Here is a 22,405-nt window from a genome sequence, read left to right as displayed (position 1 = left end):
GCCACATCGACCTGCTACTATCTCACTGTAATTGCTTGGCAGGTCCTTGTGTCCAACATATTAAATGATATAGACCAGGTTTAAGCAGCTGCTGTACAGTATACATCAAACCTCATTGTCCATTATTTTGAAATCTACCCCTTCCTGCTCTTCTTCCTCTCCCTCATAACAACTGATTGATCCTACAATTCTCATCTGGGACAGCGAGAAAACCTCCCTCCCCTCTCTCCCTCTCTTCTCTCCATCCTCCTCCCCACTCTCAGCAGAAGACAGAGAGAGAGAGAGAGAGAGAGAGAGAGAGAAAGAGAAGGGCACTGGTCCAAAAGGTTGCACTTTTAGCCAGAAGCCATAATACTGCTGTGAATTATATATGTATGAAGCCCTTACAGAGCCCTGCAGAGAGGCTCTATGTGAGGCTGCTGAGTGTTTAGAATAAAGAAGACGTTCTCTGTAGTGTTCACACACTGAGCTGCATCTGACTGTAGCGCTGGTTCTAAATGAAAAGATGCGACCAGGCGGGGGGAGAGAACAAAAACAAGAGGATCATCAAAACAGATCATATTCAAAACTTCCTCAAACCAATTTTATCCTCAAGAAACAGTTTTTAAAAAATATTTTTGTGGGAAATCATCCACATAAACTCTTTATTCTGTGTCCCAACAACAGTATGTCGAGGCCAGATTAAGATTACAGATTAGTATTTTAGCTCTGATTAAAAATACAGCAGGGACAGATTTGTCCGTCTGTGCTGTTTTTACAACCCTTTCTTTGCACACAACAAATATAGACCCATCAGACGTCAAGTATGTAAAATATGAATCCCGACAATCTCTGTTTCATTCAGCCAGAAATATTTGAATTTCAAATTTACTTTCAAACGCTCCGCACTGACATGTACTGAAATAACGATAAAAATGATCACACGCACACACACACACACAGACACACACAGACATACAAAGTGCCGGTACAGACCTGGCAGCGATGTGGCTGTAAAACAGTCCGGAGTCACTGACACTCTGAGGGAGGCAGTAACGCAGCACTTGGAGCCGATGTACATCCATTTTGGCAAACGACAAAAAAAAACAACAGCAGCAGCAACAATCTATGACACTAACTCCCTCTTGTGCTTCTCCATTACCTTAAAACAATAAGTCATTACAAGACATTTAATCCTCCTACAGAACGCCTGTGACATAAATATTAAAGAGTGACGGCCGCACGGAAAAACAAAAAACAAGAAAACGTCCACTTAAAATTGAAACAAGAACAAAAGGCAGATCTGAATTCTTGTGCTGCTGCTGCTTCCACTGTGATGATCCACAAAGAGATGAGTGACGGACAGACTGGCAGAGATGAAGTCATTGACCAGCCTGTTGTCTGGCCGCATTACAGATGAGTGTGTGTGTGTGTGTGCCACTGAACCTCTGTGCTATTGTCATACTGTTCACCCAGGGGAGATTACCTCATATCCGTCTCAACCAGCTTCACCCCCCTCAACACTACAGTTTACTGAGTGCATGTGTCCGAGTGTGGTGGGGGGTGATGGGCTTATTGTTGCTGTTACCCCCCTCCTCTTCCTTTTGACTCCAGCCGGCTGTTGCCATAGCCACCCAGTATTAAGCAGAGGCTGAATTAACTACCAGCGGTCCATAATGTGGTCAGTGCCTATCGATTGGGACGCTGTCCACCTCAGGACAGATGTAGCGTGTGAATGTACAGCAACATGTACAACACTCATTAAGTGGGAGAGGGGTGCGTGCTAAATGTCTATTAAAACCCACTGAGCGATTGAACAACTCCAACACTCGATCAGAATGTGACACACAGAGAGGAGGGGTGTTCTGGCATCAGTCTGATCATTGGCTGGGGGGAGTATGTGTTCCAGATGTATTTACACTACAGCTAAACAGATAAATCTCCTGATATGAGCTGACAGTAAATATATTGGTATTGGCGAATAATGGCAGCTGATGAGTAATAAGAAATTAAAGTACAGAAATGCCTCAATGTGTTTGTGGTAGTTTAGAGAGTGTCTCCATGGTGACAAGTTTATTTTCCCAACTGTAAAATGTACTTTATCACTATTCTTTAAGACCAAAGAAAACTGACTGTGTGACTGTGAGTGTAAAAGGTTGTTTGTCCCTGTATGTCAGCCCTGCGATAGACTAGCAACAGTGAACTGGCTGTAAATTGGCTCCAGCTCAATATCAATATTGGTCTAAAATCCATTATCATTCCGGTTATAATCAAGACAAGAAATGAATACACACAGAAAGACGAACATCCACTCAGATTCCTCACTCTGTGTCTCTCTCACATAATCACACAGGTTTGCGCAGCTATCCTTATCAGGACTTTGTATTAGCTTCCATTCATGTGGACAGCGTAACTAAAACCTTAACCAAGACCAGTTCATGCCCAACCATCACCTTCATCTAACCACAACTCATATCTCCTGACAAAGTCTGTGTTCATGCTGGAAAAGGTCCTAACAAAAACAAGTACACACACACACTGACAGTGCTCGTGTGTGAGTATGACAGCATGTTACTCTTTGAACCTTGACCTCTCTGGTTCGCTGGCCTACGCTCTAATAGCTGACCTCATATGCCGCACTGACAGCAAGCAACACAAATGACACACAATCACACCGCAGGGGGGGGACGAGACCGGGCACTGGGCATCACAAAATGACACTTGTGATTGGTTAAACGAGGGTCACTCTCTGCAGGGATTGGTTGAACCGGAGAGCTTGTTTTTCAGGGGGAGGGGTCTCTCAGTTGCCGCCTGTGCCAGGTTGATTTTCGATTGGCCTGTCTGTGGCTGGTCTGGCTGGACCTTTGTGTGGAAGGCCGGGCAAATGCTAACTAGCTTGATCTGGGACAGATGAGGCTCTGCCGTGCCCTGGGGAGGGGACGCCGCCTGCTCACTAACATTTATAAAATAATAACAAGCAACAGTAAACTGCTGCAGGGCAAATGATCACATCCAGCATCGAACATGTGATGGTGAAATGCTTCCTTCATGTCCCCAGGCAGCGATGAATGCTTGTAAAACAGACGGCGAAAACATGAATAACTGATATTCATTCAGTTATTTAACACTTCTATTGTATATTCAATTTCGATCAAGGGTGGAAATACAATGACTATAACAAATTGGACAGACATGAGTAATAAAAACTAAATTATATGCTAGACCAAAGAAAATAAAATTTCAAAGGATCTGAACTATGTCCAGACATAAATACCACTAAATTAAAAAAATTTACTTGTACGCAACCGCAAGTTTGTATCAGTGATTTACAGAGCAAAAAAACTAAAAAAATTCAAAAACCATCCGAGTAACACAGCCATGCTTTGAGACTAAGTCATAAATTGCTTTCAGACAAGCCCTGTGGTCTGGACATTTCCCTGAAAGTTTCTAGAGGGGTTGTTTGTGAGATTGAGAACGCAAATATCCGAGGGAACACATGTGACACTAAAGCAGGAAAATGTGCGGAAAATTGACAGTGAGTGGGTGAGTTGATAACAGTTCTCACATGCGGCAGAGGCATGACTGAAAAAAACAAAACCAAAAGAATTCCAATAGAAAAGAAGACGTCACCTTCAAAAGACGAGAGTTGAGAGCTTTTGATGATAAGAACCGACGCTGGTGTGGATGTGCTGACAACAAAGACACTGTGATTTCACACAGCCTAATTTCTACATCATGTCCTGGCTCCTGCATGCTCTACTCAGGCACCACCCCTTGCCTGAATGTTCAGGACATTTTACTGCTGTGGTGAACGCATCTGACCCCGACAATCTCCTGCTGCCTTCTCTATATGTGAGAGGCAAACCCCAGATGAAGTCCAGACATGATTTTCTGGAGTTCATGTCTGAAAACAGCTTATATCAACCTGCTCTACCTGCTGTGAGATGATAATCTGTTTATTAAACCTTGTTTAATTTTTACTCCATGCCTCTTCCCCTGTTTTTACTTTCGAGTCCCTTATACAAACCGAACATGTTCATCACCATCACCCACAACAGTCAAATAGGTTCAAACAAAAGCATCTATTAGCAAATCAGCCACATTCAACCAAGGAAAGACTCGTCTGGTTTCATATTGCAGAATTACTTCCACACTGATGAACACTATCATTAGATTAAATAACATGTATCTTTGAGGAGAAATTGATGAGGAATCATCGTTTTAATATCAGGAGATCATTCAGTAGCATCTCTACAACGAGCAGCAATGAATCCACCCAGATCAGAACACTGACCCCCATAATGACATCACTTATTCATTACGTACATCATAGGATGCCAGTTGGCCCTCAGGCTAATTGTCACATACAGTACAATAATGTTAGCGACTCCCCCACCCGTTCGCCGCCCCTCCCCCACCTCTCCTCCTCCTCCTCCTCACTCCACCTTCCTCAGCGCTCTACTCTGCGGTCCCTCTCCTGTCACTAATCCTGATCCTTAAAGGGAAACACCGCTTCTGTTTGGAGTAGACACGTCAGAGGATATATATCACTCACACTCTGACACACACACCGGGAGAAGGAAGATGACACACTGAACATTACCCTGTCCTCGTTTCATGCAATTCTGTGATCTCAGAGTCATCGTGGAGTTACACAAACCTGTAGACTGAATGTGAGCAGCGTCTCATGAATAATGAACATACTGTGAGAGAGGTTTTCCCTCTCATGTGCTGTACTATACAGTAGATTACTCCAGTATGCGTGGTCAAGGGTAAAACCTCTGACTTTATCTCTCCGGCACCACATCTGTATCTGAGCTCCAACAAATCGCCACATCCCACAGTAATCTGCCAGGGCCATATTACACAGAGACCCTCTCTCTATCCTTCCATCATCTGGCTTTTGATAGTCCCACTCATTCGGCCTTTCGGAGATTAGCGCGCTCTATCCCTTTCTTCCTGTCTTTCTTTCTCATGCACACACGCACACAACAGCAACGGAGTCAGATGGGATCAGTCTTGGGAACGAGCCTGAGCAGCTGAGAGGACGCACTGACAGTCGGCGAGGAACTCATTCCCTCTTCCCAGGAAAATAAGAAGTGAGCCAGTGACAGACTGCTGAAGGGTAACCAATCAGACTAACAGCTGGCTGCAGAGAAAACACAGACAGGAGGGGTGGAAACGAGGAGACGGACAAGAGAAAGTCAGCAACTCCTCGAGGAGACTTTCCTCTTCCATTTTTCCCCCTCGTACACTCTCTCTTTCCACCTCGAGCATGATTCAGCAGCATGTAAAGCTGGAACAATATGGCTGAGGGATACAAGGGAGAGAGTAATGCTGCTTTTCCTGCAGATAAACAGTCCTGAAAAAGCCGTTTGGGAAACCACACAGATTCTGTGGTCGGAAAGCCGAGCCAGGCTTTAAACAGAAACACAAGACAGAGAGAGACGGAGAGAGAGGGAGCAACATCATTACCACAGTTTTACTCAAACAACTCCAAAGCTCAGATAAACAGAGAGAGCCAGAGGACGAGGTGATGATGATGTGGAGCCTTACCCAAAATCGTCCAGGGAATACATGTCGCTGAAGAAGAAGAAGACAGCACAGTCCTCAAGCGAAGGATGAACGGAGGTATAAAGGGGAGAGATTATGGAGGAGAGGGGGAAGTGTCAGCCTGAGAGGAGAGAGAGCGGTGCACATGCTGAAGCAGACGCAAACCTCTTTCTTTTCTCCCCCCCTCGTTCTTCACATCCTGTTTCAATGTTTAAAAGATCCACTACGCCAGCAGAGCAGACATATACAGCGCGTCTGAGAGGAAGAGGAGGGAAAGGAGCGAGGGAGAGGGGATGAGGAGTGTTGCAAGAGAGTGAGGGAATGCAAGAGAGAGAGAGGGAGAGAGAGAGAGATAGGGAGAACATGTGACTGCAGCCGACCAGTCACCTCGCTCTGCCTCAACGATTCCAGCGCCGTCTTTCAACCTCCAAGGAATCATTTCCACTGGATGGAAATTACATGGTAGCCTATATGGGAAACAGGATCGCTGCTACACCCGCCTTTCTACAGCGTGTAAAATCCTGAAACACCGGGGTGAAGCTTTAAATACATTTTACAGTAAATTAATGGAATAAAAAAAGCCATAACCCTAAATCCCCAATTAACTAAAGAGTGGAAAAACACAGAAACAGCCTCAGTTCATTCATTCAGAAAACTCCAGTTAAAAAAAATACATATTCCAGCAACAAAGGTTTTGCTTCATCTCGTGCAACATTTGCCTTTTCCATGAGGCTTTATCAGAATTTGTCCACCGGTGGTCCATCTGGCCCGAAGCAAACAAAGTTAAACTATTAAGCTTCTTTGCCGCAGCGAGCCGAGGTGTGGGAAACAAACAAAGAGCAATCTAGTGCACAGAAAGATTAGGAGGCTTTGTGGGTTTTGAAAATAGTGCATGCAACCGACCCTGGGTTTTAAAACAGGGCCTCGAAGGTCAGAGAAATACAAGATTATCTTCTCCTCTAAAACAGTGCATGTTTGTATTTGATGTGAAATGGTGGCTTGTAAAGCTGCAGAAGACAATGTATGTATCTGAGAACTAAATTTCAAATGGGTTAGGGTTAAACTGTTAAATTGAGATTAAAGTGTAGGATGCTGCATAAAAGCATGCAGAGTGAACGCTGAGAGGAAAACAAAGAATGCCTCTCTGAGTGCCTATATGTGGCGGGGTCATCTGATCTGATTCGGCCTGTTTGACCTCCGTAAAGCCAAAGGACACAAGACGCAGATTAATCGTCACATCTCAAATGACACAAAGCCTGTGAGTGATGTATGTGATCTGCCAGAAAATGACCAGATTACAGTAAGAAGTGTGTGTGTGTGCATATAACGGTTTGTGCTGTGCGTATAAAAGCTTGCATAGTGTATATGGAGCCGGTACAGATGGAAAATAAACATCAAGGGATAAGTTTGATATAAGTAATTTTCAGAAGCGGTAAAACTATTGCATAGTTGACTTTTAAAAATGCTGGAGTTGGTTGTGATTGATCAATGAGCCAATAAACCGATCGCTCAGTCAGTCAGGCAGAAGTGATGTCAGGTTTTTACCATGGAATTTATCGACTTTTTAAGAGTTGAATTATTTGCCTGCTCCTTTTCTACATCAACAATATAAACAAATAAAAAATATAGTTGAAATTAACTAACTTATTACTAAACCCATTGCTTTTCAAACTGACTCCAGGGGGACGTTCAATCTCAAAACCCTTTTCCAACGTCATGTTTGGTTGATCGGTCTTTAAGGTAGCTGCCGCTTGGTGTTTGCATTAATTGAAGATATTATTCCAGACAGCAAACAAAACCAGGGACTGTAACATCAAGCATATTTTGAGTTTTTATTTTTTATCAACTCATGTCATCTGCCGAAGAGATTTGAAGAATAACCTTCTCCGCTGCCATAGCTGCAACGCTTGGGTATCAGATCAGAGAGTTCAATGCACCACAGTTTAAATGAACCTTTTGCTAGTCCAAAGAGTTACTAGATGTGTCACTAGGTACTAAAGGGATCTGAAAGTCAAGTCCAGTGACGTTCAGCTCAACAATGGTGTCACTTTATCACAAACTCAACTCTGTAACTCTCACTAATGCACAATGAGGGTAAAGAACACTGAACTCAGACCATGTCCATTCAGGATTTAATCAATGTTTCCAAACAAGCCGCCTCACAGTAGCTGTAGTTTTAAAAATATGTTAAAAATTCCCCAATGCTTGGTTCCAACGGGGGGTGAACTCAGGCCAAACAGGCCGCTGGGTCTGCAAAACACTGAAGGAAACACTGTCAGTGGTGTCATTAGTAGTAAACTTCTCCTTGAAACCCAGGCTGAAGTGTTACACTATCACAGTCAATGAAGCCCTGGAGGACTTGTGTGCTGTGGTGACGCAGGCTCACGTGGAGCTGCTCTCTGATCAGTTGCAGCCTCCAGGAAGATGCATAACTCAGCGTTTTACCTTCCGCTGGCTGCACTCGCTCGTTCTACCTTTCCTAAATGATGAGTCACCACAGCGAGCGCTTCAGAAATCATCAGGACTGACGCCTCGCTGCTTTCTCTAACCACTGTGTCCAACCACACAACCTCTCTTCATCACACAGGCGCACACAGGCGCGCGCACGCGCACGCACACGCACACACACACACACACACACACACACACACACAACACACACATCCAACCAACCAAATGACAGCAGCCAGTCCGACAAGACAAAAGAGCTATCGCAAAATAAAACCAGTAAAATGCAGACTAAAAATAACTACACTCAGTACTCACTCACACTTTCTCACGTGCACGTGCTTGGACACGCACATACATAAATGCATGTGCATTGGGCACGCTTACATAAACGCTACAAAGGAATCGGTGATGCTGAACAAATGATCCCTTTGAATTGAATCTTCTTCTTCTTTTCTTTACAGTGCAGAAGAAGACGAGGAGCCAGGTCACTGTGTTGTTGCTTTGTGGAGATTTAAGACTTCCCTTTGGGGCCTGAGTTAAAGAACAGATCGGCCTCTGGCAAAGGCAGACGGGGCCGCGAGCAGCACACGCAGCCGCACGTTCATCCAACTGGACTGGAAGATATGAATTTTATGTGTTTACCGTCTGAGGTTAGAGGAGAATTATCTGGATCATACGTCAATGAGACGTCTCACACAAGCATTAACAGAAAACAGAAATACATAGGCCACACAACGGAACACAATCACAATGGAAGCAAGTGACAATCGATGTTGACAATGAAAGGAGCAGAGTGACTGCTGTCGTTTGTGAAAACCCCATCGAGCCAGCTGCCGCTTAAAATGAGATGCTTGCTTGAGCTGTTACTGTACATGTGTATTTTTACTTTTGGGGTGGGTAATGCACCTAGGGGGGGGGCAGGCATTGGCCCCAGCTGAAACCTGACTGGCCCCTGTCCTGTCAGTCTATCTTTTAAAGTAAACTAGTCACTAACTAGCAATACTAACAATAAATATGACAATTTGTTAAGAATTTGTATGTTCTGAACTTTTTTGAAGACCACAATGTGCTTATATATTTAATGATGTGTGGCTTTACTCAAAGTTATAGAGTGAACAGTAAACACTGACTGACTTATTTACTGAATCAGGAATTGTGCATGGATGTTGGATAACAGGATTGGCCCCTCTGTGTAGATTGCTGCCCCCTTTAATGCCCCTGATTTGGAAAAATTCTAGAAGTGAGACCCCCCTTGGTTTTCTGTCTTATTCTCTCTCTCTCCATTTCCTCTCTGAGGCCTGTGGCACAAACTACACACAAAGACGAGCTCTCACACTTTCAGACAAACAGCGGTAGCTACAGTAAAAGCAAAGAGAGAGAGAGACAGAGACAGAGAGAGCAAGAGGGGGAGAGAGAGCACTGTATCGGAGCCGAGCTGTCAGAGTGGATCTGAGGCCATAAAACCGAACGGCGCAGCTCTGCAGGAGTCAAACTACAGGGAGAAATATAAAAAGGCTGGTTTCATAAATAGAGCAGAGCGCGGAGAGTGTGCAGGAGGAGAAGATCCTCAGCAGGAGTGAGCTGGGATAGAGCTGAAAATACACACACACACAAATACACACTGGTGCTACAGAATTAGGATTTTACCATGAGACAGTTTCTATAGGCTGAACGTGCGTGTGTGGATCCGTCATGGAGCCGGCTGACGTAGGAGTGTGTGAGGAGGGGGTTAGGGCTGAGGAGGGGGTCTTATAACCTGCCTGGCAACCACCAGAATAAACACCCCCTTCCTCCTCCTCCTCCCTCATCCAGGGAGACACACACTCACACAACAGCATCTTTGTATTTCACCTGGTGCACTCTTTAAGGGTGAGATGCTGCCGTTTCCATGACAACAGTAGTTAAATCACCGCACCCGACACAATGGGCGGGTCCAACGACAGATGGAGAAGAAGTGATGTGTCTGAGGAACATAAAGCGGAGGAAGCTGAGGCCCGGTGGACGGGTGGGCCCCGGAATACTGTCCCCATCACACAAGGACAAAACCGCGGTGTAACACGCTGCGGTTCCTCTCTCTCTCTCTCTCTCTCTATATATATATATATACACGAGGGTGTGTGTTGTATAATGGAGTAAGATGAAGGGATGAAGGGATGAACGGATGAACTGAGAGGGGCCGGGGGCGCAGTGTCGGTGCGCATCTGTCATGACGCGTCAAACCGAGCGCATGGTGCCGCCGCCGCCGCTTACCTCATTTTCTCCTCCGCTGCCGGTGGCACCGACGAGGCGGGTGGGGACGGACCCACAGTCCGCGTTTAGTGTCCTCAGAGGCGGCGTGAGCGGCTCGACTCGGCAGCTTCCGTCTCGTCTCCTCCCGTGTCTTGTGTGCGGTTAGCTGAGAGGGGGGGCGGTGTGTCTCGGGCACGCTAAGCGGTGTCTCCGCTCCGCTTTGTGCTCCTCTGTCTCTGCGGTCCGCCTTCTGCTGTCTGCCTCCTCGGGTCCATGCTCAGCCGGGGCTCGGCCTCGGTAGAAGACGGTGAACGGTGCTGGTGCTGCTGGTGGTGGTCGTCGGCCGCCGCCTCCCTCAGGCCACCGCTCATTCCCATCCGGAGTGTTGTGGAGGTGGAGGAGGTTTGAGGGGGGGAACGACCAGACGGCGTGTGGTTGGAGGAGGGGAGGGGAGGGGAGGGGGGGAGTAGACCGGCTCAATGCTGCCTACCTGCGGTGAAGACGCGTACACGCAGCCTCACTGACGCCCCCCCACACCACACCCCACCCTGATATGTCCAGGCCTGACAAAAACAGTCCAGGTCCAGTGTGTAAGATTTAGGTGAAAGGGATCTATTGGCAGAAATGGAATATAAAATAATCCATGTGATGTTTTGTCTAGTGTTTTTCTTCTAAACTGTACGAATTGTTGTTTTCTTTACCCTAGAATTGGCCCTTTTATATTTAAATACTTTATATTTACATCCAGAGAGGGTCCTCTCTACGGAGGTTGCCATGTTTTTTTACAGTAGCCCAGACTGGACAAACTAAACACCCTTTGAGTTTTTATGATAACTGGAAGGGATAGTTCTCCAGTAAAAAAAAAAGAAAATTCACTCATTACCTACTCACCACTACGCTGATGGAGGAGTGGGTGAAGTGTTAAAAACACCATTGGAGTTTCATGGGTAAACAGTGTTGCAGCCAAATCCAATACGTATACGGCTCAGAGGAGGATATCAAGGCTAAAAACATGGTATAAATGATCCCGTTTCGAGTAGAATGTGAATGTCAGGGCAGGTCATATATTCATCAAAGCTTGTGATAAGCCCACCTTGGATGGTTATAATAGTATGGCTGATAATCAAAATATCTATTCAGAAAATGAATGGGATCTTTACTCTACCACGCTGTTGAGCTCTGATCCCACTCCTCACCCTGAACACCTGTTCTTGCTCTGTGTAACTTTAGTGAGCGGGTGCCATCTCCTGTGAGGAGGGTGGAACTGACCGATAGTCTCAGTTAAAATGTTTAGGCCCAGTGAGTTCAAGATCTGTAGATCAGTTAAAAATTCTTAGAAGTCATTAAAAACCAGTGTTTATCCCCAATATTAAGCTAGGAAACTTTTAAAATGTTTAGAATTCTACACAAGTTTGGTGTATTTGTTACAGAAACAGTTCCTCTGGTTCAAGAAGCCAGGGATCATGGGTAATATCCATAGTTCAGTTTCAGTTTGGTGAGTGGGACGACGCAGTCAGAGCTCAAGTCAACAGATTGATTGAGTTTGTTTTTTCTTTATATGAAAATTTTATTTTTACCAGTATCTTCTAATTGTATAAAGGGATATAATCATTGTAAACATTTTAAACTAGACTAAGCACTCAGACAGAGCGCACCTACGCCGAGTCTTCTTATGAAATCACCTTAAAATTCAATACATCCAGATTATGAATTGGACTGCACCAAATTGCTCAGACCCATAAATATCAGCCCCCTAAACCAGTGATTCTTGGATGTGTGAAAGGTTTCCAGATTCATCTCTTAAAAATATGATGATTTATGGGTATTCTGTGTGGACATAGTGAAAATATTTTTGATATTCTAACATCTTTCTAAGATATTTCTCTCATGTTGTTCTTTCACAAACTAAGTGGAAGTGTGAAAAAAATAGGTACAATTATTGCAGATATATTTCTGAGAACCTCTGCTATAAACAAGCCAGACTTTTTTTTATCAAGATCCATGAATTATTCGCTGAGAAATCAACAAAAATGTGGAAATCTCACAATGTTAAAGAATGTGAAATGTTTTCTTTCCTGGATCAGCCTCCTAAACCGGATTGTTTGATTTCTTTCTTTCCTGACCCAAACCACATTTTTCCACCAGGTTTCATGGAAATCCATCCAGTAGTTCTTGCACAACCTTGCTAATAACTAACTAACAGACAGACAAACAAATGCAAAGTATGACAGAAAATGAAGGAAAACACCCAAACAAATCACAAAGTGATAAATACGAGACACAGCCTCTATGGGTATTTCATGTTGCGTTTACTCTCAGACAAAATGTTAAGTGTCCAATGGTCCTGCAGCCCCGAGTGTTTAGTGGTAACACAAACCCTGTTACATTCACTCTGTAGAGTGGTGACTTTTATCACTGCAGTTAGATTCTTAGTGTTTTTTCCTGATGACACAAGTCCAACAACCAGATTTCAAAAGCTCATATCAGTGGCAATTATGGTCACACTAAAAATCTGCTTCACCCCATTGAAATCATCACTAATGTGAGTCCTGCAGCATGTGACTCATTTAGGCTTCTGTTGACCGTGAGATGAGGAATGTGACGCACTCGTACCGTACCATAGGTCTGAGTGGACGGTTGAGAGCAGACACTGGTTTGAGAAAAACTCCAGTAAGTGATAAATGGTGATTACAGGAGTATTTGTGTGTTTATCAGGCTGAAGCAGTGAAATATAGAAAAAGAAACACATCAAGAGGGTTCAGTGAAATGAAAACACATCGCCAGTGACTGCACACCTGAGGAGATCGTCAGACATAAACAGTTACAGTGCGATGGTCTCGTCTTCATCCTTCACAAACTGATCTGCAGAGCGACACAGATTAGAAAAAGGCTTCATGTCATTGAAAAACCAAACACGTGATTCTCCTTAAACCTCAGCAGCTCCACGCAAAAAACTGGAAACAGTTTCAAATCTTGTATATTCACACACATTCTGCTCATATCAGTTCGTTCTCTATATTTATACATCATGGGGGCAAACCAGGGTTTGGGGAATAAAAACTCAAAGGAACTGATATTGACAGTGATGGATTTGTAACATGACTAATAAATATTGGGAAAAGTGTCTGTTTTTTAAGACCAGGAAGCACAAACATCTGGGAAATGTTCAGAAAACCTTGTTGAAAATGGTTAAAATGCGTATTTTGAATTTAGATAATGTTATTACTCATCATCTGAGAATAATTGCTCCAAATACTGGAAATATTATTCTTCTTTCTGGGAACTATTCATGTCCACTAAATTCACTGTATAGGTGATATTAAAACACAATTAATCGATGCAAATTAATCCAAACAACCAGTTGAATCAGATAAGAACCGTGGTCGGCACCTCTGTGAACATTTTAGTGAAATGTTTTTAGGGCTGCCAGAGGCTCGCTCTGATATGTCAGCGTTAATAACAGGGAAGGATCCTGCTTCACTGGCGCTTTCCTGAGTTGTTAAATACAAAATAAAATAAAAAGTTTAATCGTTAGAAAATCCCCACGTTCGTTCTCTTTCTGTACAGTTTTTTGTCCAGATGCTGTCGTATCTTCAGCTCGATGATATTCAGCCTGGAAAGGCTCAGAAACAAACTCACTCATCATCTGGAGCAGGAGTGTGCACGATACAGTGAAAGAACAGTTAAGCCCAGTTGTACAAATGCAGTCAGGAAGTCAAAGCCTTTGGTTTTGTTTAGTTGGATTTGATCCGTTTGATTTGCTTCGTGTCATTGGTGACTTGGCTACAGTGCGTGACAGATCTTTTCTTTTTACTTTTACATGTAGTGTGAATGAAGAAAAAGGAGAAATATTCAGGATTTTAAATCTGGAGTAACCGTTCATTACGTCTCTACCAGTTCATCTCATTTGTGATGGGAGAGTGGGGCGCTTCAGTTCCTCTTCTGTCGCCTCAGCTCAGTCAAATCCACTTCTTTTTTTAGCATCTGAGTTAATTCAAGTTTGGTTCGGTTCAGTTAAGTGCAGTTCAGTTTGGTTTGGCTGGATTTCAGGCCCCAGCAGCAGTTAAATTGACAGTATCTGTTTCAGTCCGTGCACTCAGACTATCCTCCATTGCATCACGCTCATGTCCTTCCCTCCGGTCGACACCAGGTAGCTGTCGTCAAACAGGAAGGTCACATTGGTCACGTGGCTGCTGTGGCCGCCGTACGCATGGCTGGGAGCCTGACGAGAAAAGAAAAGGACTTAAGTTTTCCTTCTTAATATGACTAAGATGTATGTTCTGTACATTCTCCAGCAGATCTTACCCTGAACTGTGAACATGGGTATGAGAAGAGATGGACCTTCCCGAAGTCGTCTCCAGTGACCAGGAGGCTCTTGTCACTGGACCTGCAGACAGCATTGATGTCGGTGCCGTCTGAGCCGTCGGGCCACAAGCCTGAGGCAGAGGAGGAGGAGGAGGAGGAGGAGGAGGAGGAGGAGGAGGCGGTTGCAGTTTAATGCTGCTGAATGAACAATAAAACGTGACGACACAGAGACACGACGGATGTTAGCTCGCTCTTACCGAAGACCTGGAAGGCCAGAGTGCAGGTGTAAGTGGCCCATTCAATGTCTCTTGTGGTCTCCACACTGACCACCTGTTTGCACACGGACGGGATCCCTGAGGAACAAATACACAAACCAAATACATACATATAAATGTGTGTCTTTAAAATCAACCCATTATAATAATATAGGTCCTTCACACTCAGGAGTCATTTTAAGAGGATTTTGATAGATTGACTTCACAGAAAAAAATTGCCCTTGTCAACACATGTCAAGTCTTTATTACCGTCATTAAAGAATCTACATTGAATGGGACATTTCCTGTGGAGCAGAACAATTGGTCCTTCATGTACACCTCAAACATTTTACTGCTCAGTTTCAGTGATACAGTGTTTCAATTTCAGAGATAGATTTAAATTTTGCACACACGGTTTCTAATCCTTGCTGGCATACAGTGATCACTCTAGTCAGTCAACTGATGCAGCAGAACCTAGTTAGAGTTTGGCGTCTAGGCTTCGACCTCATCACTCCTCCAGGTATGATTACATAGAGATAATGAAGAATGATGAACTAATATCTTTGACCCCCTGTCGGAGGCTGCAGGTGGATCCCCGGGTGGTGGAGGGGCTGAATGGACAGGCAGCGATACTAATGCAGAGCAGCAGAGGAACTGACAGGCAAAGGGAGAGATGGGAAATATTTGCTGTTTCAAGTACAAAGCCAAATTGGGAGGGTGTGTATGATTAGAGGGTTGTCGAGAGTGAGGGGCGCCACTCGATTAGAGCAAGTAGAGAAAAGAGGATTTTTTGCATTGCTGTCATGTACTCTCCATTTCAAGCATTATTTTATCTGTCATGTAACAAACAGGAGGGCGACAGTGATCATACTCACAGTACAGTATCTCATAGTCTCCTGAATTCGACACCAGATACTGGGAGTCCACTGACCAGTCCAGATGGGTGATGAAACTGGAGTGACCCTGAGATCAGATGAAACAGGACCAAGTTAGATTGTTTCTTTTTGTAGAAGCACAACGACACACTTGACAGTATCATTACAGTGGAGACGATATGGTTTCACAAGCAGCAGAAATAATTCCAGAAATGCTGATTCAATCTGATACAGCAACCAGTAGTTAATTATGTTTACACAGACACAGGCTGCATGAGTCAGCTCGCTGTCATTTATCATCACCAAACCTCCCTATCAACACACGTCGAGGACAAAGTGTACGGCCCAAATATAGAGCTGAGGAGGGAACTAAATATAAAGCTGACGTGAGAAGGAACTAAAATTAAAGTAGCCAAAGATTGAGGAGGGGAATATAAATACAGGTGCTCACCGAGCATTTCCCCACTCGACTGTACTTCCTCCCATTTTCTGCCACAGCGTAGATATAGATGTAGTTGTCATGGGAACCGATGGCGAGGAAGTTACCATCTAAATAAATTAAAAAAGAAGACAGGAAGATTAAGAACTGTTTACAAAATATCAATTTGTTTTATAGACTGAACTGGATGATTAATATGTAAAAGTTTGGCTGCAGTTCTCACAGTTTTAAGACTTGATTAATTATTCAAATGTGTATGTTAATATTTTAACACAGAGCCATCTTGGTGAAATAAACTATAATTGTAATGGAAAATGTCAGTGTACTTATGTTTGAATAATTATCTTTCTGTTCTAGTTACAGCTGTAGAAGGGTGTAAACAGGATGTGGTTAAACACTGTGCCCTGGGACCTTCAGACCTCGGTAAATACTTGATAATAATGGATAAGTTGCTAAACCACAAACCTCTTAATATCACATGCAACTGTCTGGAAGATATGCTCATCAATAAACCCATAGCCCTTCATTACATGTCTATATAAGTATAAATCCTTCATTGTTTACTTGAGGCTCTTACTCCCCTGGATTCTTCCACAGCTGTTTATCTGAGTGAAGCAGCTGCAGAAAAACAGTTTGCTCTTTGTTGAATAAACTTCTCATAAGATCTCATGAGCTCTGTATAACACGTCATAAACAAAAATCTGACACCACTGATCTTTGATTTAAACTGTTTCCACTTTGTCTAACAAATATTTTTGCAGTCCTGGGATTATTGTATAATATATATGTACAATATTTTGAGAAATATATATATATGTATCAATCAACATACCTGGACCGAAGCGCATAACAGACAGCTGTTCATTCCCGTCTGTGTGCATCGTCACTAGATCCTTGGAGTCTGTGTCCAGCACCAGCCACCTGCACGATCAGCGACACACTCTGGTTTATATTCAGTTTAATAATGATTAAAATCTGCTCTTGGCATTTTGGGATGGACTGAGATCTGTACCTGCCAGTTTGGGTTCCTACGGCAACCACAGCTCCAGTCGGGTGGAAGCCTGCTGATTGGGCCGCGTCCTGTTGGAAACACAACAGAGGATGTTTTATGTCACCAATAAACAAGAATTGATTATTATGTATATGGTAGAAAATTGGATTCCATATAAAAACACATTCTGTTTATTCTGCATGTTAAATTCCTGAAGAATCTCAAGGACATCAGGACTGATCACATCCTATCTGATCCACTTGCAGAAGCATTTTATTTGTTTGGTGTGGTGTAATTCTCATGCATGACCCCCAGGGGGCAGTGTTGACTAATAATACCTCCATGTTCTTGGTCCAGATGAGCTGGTGGGTGCTGGAGTCCCACAGGCTGACCTGCCTGTCGTAACCGCAGGTGAGGAACTGAGGCGTACAGGGATGAACGGCCAGACCCCACAACTCGTCAGTGTGACCCTGCAGACGAGAGGAGAGTTTTATCTGAATTCTAGAAACACTTCATCTGCTACGACATCACAAACATAAAACTGTAAGCTCAACTTTAAGTACAACAAAGAAGAGGTCAACTTGGACAACATTTAAGAAGATGAGCTGTGACAATAATGGTTTGATAGATTAGTAAATACTGATGATTGATTTAAGTAAAAATGTGAGGATTTGCCTCTTTTCTCTGTCAATTCTTTGTAAATGTAATGTTTGTAGGTTGTGAGCTGTTGGTCACATAAACCAACATGTGAAAATAAAAACAGCAGATTAGAATGAATGGAAATCAGCTTTTAGTTGCAGCCCTACACTGTAAAGCAAAGGAAGGAATACCACACCAGACTGCTGGACCTACCTGTGTAATGGGCATGAATTCTCCATCCAAGCTGCCCTGCAAAACAAAGTTCTTGGTGGTCCCGATGAGCACCGTCTCCCCTCGGCCCTCTGCGATGGTCCTGATGGGACCAAACAACTCAGGCACCTGTGGAAGAAATATATGAAACCATCTGTACATCCAGAATCAAATGCCAACGTGTGCCAGAATAAATGTGGTCCAAATAATGTGGTCTCCTCGGACCAAATAAGACATGAAGGATCTATAATTCTCATCAATACAAATATGCAAGAATGTCACTGAGAGCGAAAATCCATTTAACCCTCTGTAATATTTATGATGTGGTGCAGTGGTCGGCATACAAAGTCTGCTGCCTCAGACCTGAGTGAATAATCCTGGCTGATGTACGAGACGAAGACCTTTAAAAGAAAGAGCCGGATATGCAGCTTAACATTTTATTACCTCCGCCAAAGAGTTTATGTTTTTATTAGTTTTTTTTGTTTTAACAAAAACCTCTGGAAGGTTTTCCACAAAACGTTTTGGAAGGAAAGAACCCGTTAAATTTTAGCGCAGGTCCGGATCAGAAGACGGATTGGGAGAAAGGGCATTTAGCAACTTTTTTCATTGATTTCTCAGAGATTAATTCATGGATCTTCATTTAAAAAAAAAAGAGGCATGTTTAAGTGACTAATATTTATGAATGCAATTTGATGCGATCCAAATAAAAACCCAGGAGGTATGCGCTCTACTGAGTGTCCTTCTATATAAGAGAATGTGGATGAACATAAATAATTTAACCCTTAAAAGTATGTGTAGCCTTGTAAAGTTCTCATGATTTTCATTTACATTTGTAGGACTTGAACTTAGTCTCACCTCCACCGTCTGTATCTGTTGGTAGCTGCTGTCCCAAGAGACGAGCCTCCGGTCTTTACCGCCAGACACTAGCGTGCCGTTCCTCAGCATGCACAGAGCAAAGATGCTGCCCTCGTGAGCTCCTTGGATGACGTGGCTGATGCGATTAGTGCCTGCGTGAGAGACGGGATGAGATGGATGAGAGGGTTCAGCCGGACATGGAGGTCGGCTGCTTGAAGAGGGCAGATTAACAGACACACAGGGTGAGCAGCAGATACATCTGAGATTGCGGAGCTGCTGACGGAGGTGAGAGTTTTTCCTCTTATTGGTTGCTCATAAGATCCAGCTCTGTTCTATCCTTGGCCTGACCCCGTCCTGATCTGGATCTCCTGACAGCTTCAGAACAATGAGACATCTTTGAGCTTATGACCACAATTTTTTTTTTTTATAGACAGACACAGTTTTCATTTAACTGTGTTTTGGGTTTCATCTCTTCGGCTCCCTCTTGTTACACTCAAGTGTGAGTGTCTGTGAGGAACGTCATGTACCTTTTCCCCACACCAGGATGTTCCCACTTGAGTCTCCAGTTATAGCGTCTCCATTTTCTGCAAAGGTCACGCACAACACAAACTTGGGCTTCTCCTGTTTCTGTAACACCAGAACACACATCTTATATTTAGCTGTACATGGACTTAAATCACATCACAAGTTGTCATGATCAAACTTTATTGTGCTGTGGGGTGACAGTTTGTTGACGTACTTCAAACAGTCCTTGCTTCTTGGCCAGCATGCCTTTCTCCAGGTTCCAGAAATAGAGATGTGACTTGCCACAGGTGACGACGATGTTGCTGTCTGTCGGGTGAAAGTCTGCAGCAAACACTGACTCGTTGGAGCACTGAACCCAAACACATAGAACAAGAAACAAGTTTAGCTGACAAAGACAAAGAGGTTGAAAATATATTTATACTTAATAATTATAAAAAGGCTGTATCCAACACATTTATACATATATACATGTAGTATAGTGCACATATGCCTTCATACCTTGACCTCAGCCAGTCTGTCCTCTCTCTGCCAGTCCCACACAGACAGCACGTGATCGTTGGAGTCGTCTACAACACACAGCGTGTTTCCTCCGTTCTAACAAACAGAAACAGACACAATGCTTCACATGACAAGTATCAGTCTTCATTTGAGTTTTTTCCAGATTCATATGAGGCCATCATGACCTTGACCTTTGACCCCCCAAATCTAAGCAGTTAATCAGTGAGTCTAAGTGAATGTTTTTACCAAATTTGAAGAAACTCTTTCAAGGCGTTCTTGAGATATCGTGTTCATAGGGCAAACAATTTGTTTTATAAGATCACAGAGACCTCTAAGCCACTGGGACCTTGACCTTTGACCCTCAAAATCTAGTCAGTTCATCCGTGAGTATAAGTGAACCTATGTACCTAATTTGAAGAAATTCCCTCAAGGCATTCTTGAGATATCGTGTTCACAAGAACGAGACGGGACAACCGAAAAACATACTGCCTCTGACTAGTGGCTGTCACCAATGCAGAGGCATAAAAACACATGAGCTTGAGACTCTTCGTTAAAGGTGTCTGCGGACTCTTCTTACCGACTTGGAGAAAGACAAGCAGACCAAGGCTCGGTCAAAGAAGCCTGCGCCCAGGACGTGGAGGGTGTTGAGGCTGACCGAGTCCCACACACGAACATGAGGAGCAAGATGCTGCCGGGAAAAAGAATATACACACAAACACAGGCACAGACATACCATCAGTATGATTTACACTTTTCTGAAGCGCACACTGAACTCAGTGAGTGTGTAAGTGAGCACAGAATGAATGTGTTTCACTTTCTCACACTCCGTTTATATGTCAGAATTGCCTGAAATAGCTGAGTGAACATCACGTCACCGTAACTCCTCAGTAATAAATCAGCTCAAGTGATAAAACATCAATGAGAGCGCTCACTTACTTTTCCATCTGAAGAGGTGCCCGCCACCTGCCCGGTTGCTATGGTGATTTTGTCGGGGTGGACGGCCAGGCTGGCGAAGATAAAGTCGTGAGAAACAGACATGAAAACGTTTAAAGGCCTTTTTTTCGACATCAAAAGGATGATTTGAATAAAGATGAGCAGCGTGTTGGTGGAACTTGAAAGTGGCGCTCAGTGAGTGAGCTGGTTAAAGCTGTGAATATGATATTCACTGTGCATTCAACCCTAGTCTGCTCTAATGCGAGCGGGGAGATGAAGCACTTTAAGATAAATTCAGCCTCTTTCGGATACGACGTGTAGAGCTCTAACACTTTGTCTTTAAACGAGTGAGAATCTGTCTGCGGTTTGTCTTTTGATCTGTGATGTGCGGATTAATAACCTCAATTTAAATTAACCTCAGAGTTTAACGACATGCAGGGACTGATACATCCCTCATTGTAGATATTCAGCAGGAGAAAACAGGAGAGGTCTCTTCATCTAATGTTGGGGGGGAATTTGTGGAATAAAGCCAATAGAAATAAAAAAATGTGTAATTTGCTTTTGGTTTGGTTGGAATGATTTACAAAACTATTTTTGATGAATACAAGTGTGAAGGATTGTGAAGATTTAGCTTACACTGTTAATATTGTTCATATTTATTGTACAGGACTGAGTAAAAAAATCAATCAATTAATCAACCAATCAATCAAAAAAAGTGTCCTGTGTCTGGTCCAGGTATTACTCATGTTGTGGGAACCTAAAACTCTTTACACTGTCACACTATGGGGAGTTCCAACATGTTTTATGGTTAAGTCTAGGTTTAAATTCAGGTTAAGGTAAGGGTTAGGTTAGAGTAAGGGTTAGGGTCAGGCATTTAGATGTGATGGTTAAGGTTAGGGTGAGGGGCTAGGGAATGTGTGTGTGTGTGTGTGTGTGTGTGTGTGTGTGTGTGTGTGTGTGTGTGTGTGTGTGTGTGTGTGTGTGTGTATGGAAAAGAAAAAAAGCTGTGAATAAACTCTACAGCCTGTGAGGATTATAGAAACTGAGTAAACTACCACAGGGGACAGAGATAAACAGTATAATCCCTGTGGAGGCAGTACCATTAATCTCTGCAGTGTCTCTTACCATTTGATGTCGTCTGTGTGTCCGGTGTAGTGTCTCTGCAGCCGCTCGTCCACATTGAACAGGACGACCACTGAGGCGATGAAATAAACCGTTTCCCCAGTGGGCAGCAAGTAAAGGTTGGAGCGACAGTCTCTACCGCGGTAACCGTAGCTGGTTATTACCAAGGTCAGGAAATAAAACTGAAGGAATAAAGGTAGATATATATCAAAATAACTTTGAAATATATACTTTGAAAATATCACCTTGAGCTTTATAAACTGTGAAACACATTTTTTTTATATCAATCAAGAAAAAGAAATGTCAGATTCAATAATGAAAATAATTGTTAGTTCCAATAATTGTAACTAACTATTTATTTGTTAATTAATAATCCATCAAGATTCAACACACACAGAGCATGGAGCCCACATTTCTATTTCTGTTCTCAGATTTAATCTTGTTATTTACAGCTTTTCTCCCTTTGGATTTCTGCTCGATCGAACAACACACTACATTCATTTTGTTCCCCAACAACAAATGAAAGAGAAAGAAACAACCATGTCTG

At 43.3% G+C, this 22,405-nt stretch overlaps 2 protein-coding genes across 9 annotated transcripts in view; both read right to left on the bottom strand.

The window, feature by feature from the left end:
• evla (Enah/Vasp-like a) overlaps positions 1–10,641 on the bottom strand; it is a 38,658-nt gene extending 28,017 nt beyond the window's left edge. Inside the window, exon 1 of one of the 3 annotated variants that reach the window (XM_035167889.2) lies at positions 10,234–10,641. In XM_035167889.2, coding sequence (XP_035023780.2) covers positions 10,234–10,238 — 5 coding nt within the window. In that variant the 5' untranslated portion in view covers positions 10,239–10,641. Of the gene's footprint in view, positions 1–975; positions 1,710–5,535; positions 5,971–10,233 lie in introns of those variants that run through there. The other 2 variants (XM_035167888.2, XM_035167887.2) reach the window with 2 other exon arrangements.
• A 1,863-nt stretch (positions 10,642–12,504) lies between these two features.
• eml1 (EMAP like 1) overlaps positions 12,505–22,405 on the bottom strand; it is a 47,057-nt gene continuing 37,156 nt past the window's right edge. For all 6 annotated transcript variants that reach the window (XM_035167687.2, XM_035167683.2, XM_035167684.2 and 3 more), the window contains 16 exons: positions 21,862–22,011; positions 20,740–20,809; positions 20,381–20,491; positions 19,804–19,899; positions 19,520–19,654; positions 19,308–19,407; positions 18,781–18,932; positions 17,929–18,054; positions 17,415–17,546; positions 17,098–17,165; positions 16,918–17,006; positions 16,098–16,195; positions 15,647–15,734; positions 14,775–14,870; positions 14,518–14,648; positions 12,505–14,434 (listed from right to left, as the gene is read on the bottom strand). In XM_035167687.2, the coding sequence (XP_035023578.2) occupies positions 14,309–14,434; positions 14,518–14,648; positions 14,775–14,870; positions 15,647–15,734; positions 16,098–16,195; positions 16,918–17,006; positions 17,098–17,165; positions 17,415–17,546; positions 17,929–18,054; positions 18,781–18,932; positions 19,308–19,407; positions 19,520–19,654; positions 19,804–19,899; positions 20,381–20,491; positions 20,740–20,809; positions 21,862–22,011 (1,768 nt within the window). In that variant the 3' untranslated portion in view covers positions 12,505–14,308. The remainder of the gene's footprint in view (positions 14,435–14,517; positions 14,649–14,774; positions 14,871–15,646; positions 15,735–16,097; positions 16,196–16,917; positions 17,007–17,097; positions 17,166–17,414; positions 17,547–17,928; positions 18,055–18,780; positions 18,933–19,307; positions 19,408–19,519; positions 19,655–19,803; positions 19,900–20,380; positions 20,492–20,739; positions 20,810–21,861; positions 22,012–22,405) is intronic.

Source organism: Hippoglossus stenolepis, chromosome 10, assembly GCF_022539355.2.
Source record: "Hippoglossus stenolepis isolate QCI-W04-F060 chromosome 10, HSTE1.2, whole genome shotgun sequence".
In the NCBI taxonomy this organism is placed as follows: domain Eukaryota; kingdom Metazoa; phylum Chordata; class Actinopteri; order Pleuronectiformes; family Pleuronectidae; genus Hippoglossus; species Hippoglossus stenolepis.
Note: the sequence above shows the minus strand (reverse complement) of the source record. Positions and strands in the feature narration are given on the sequence as shown.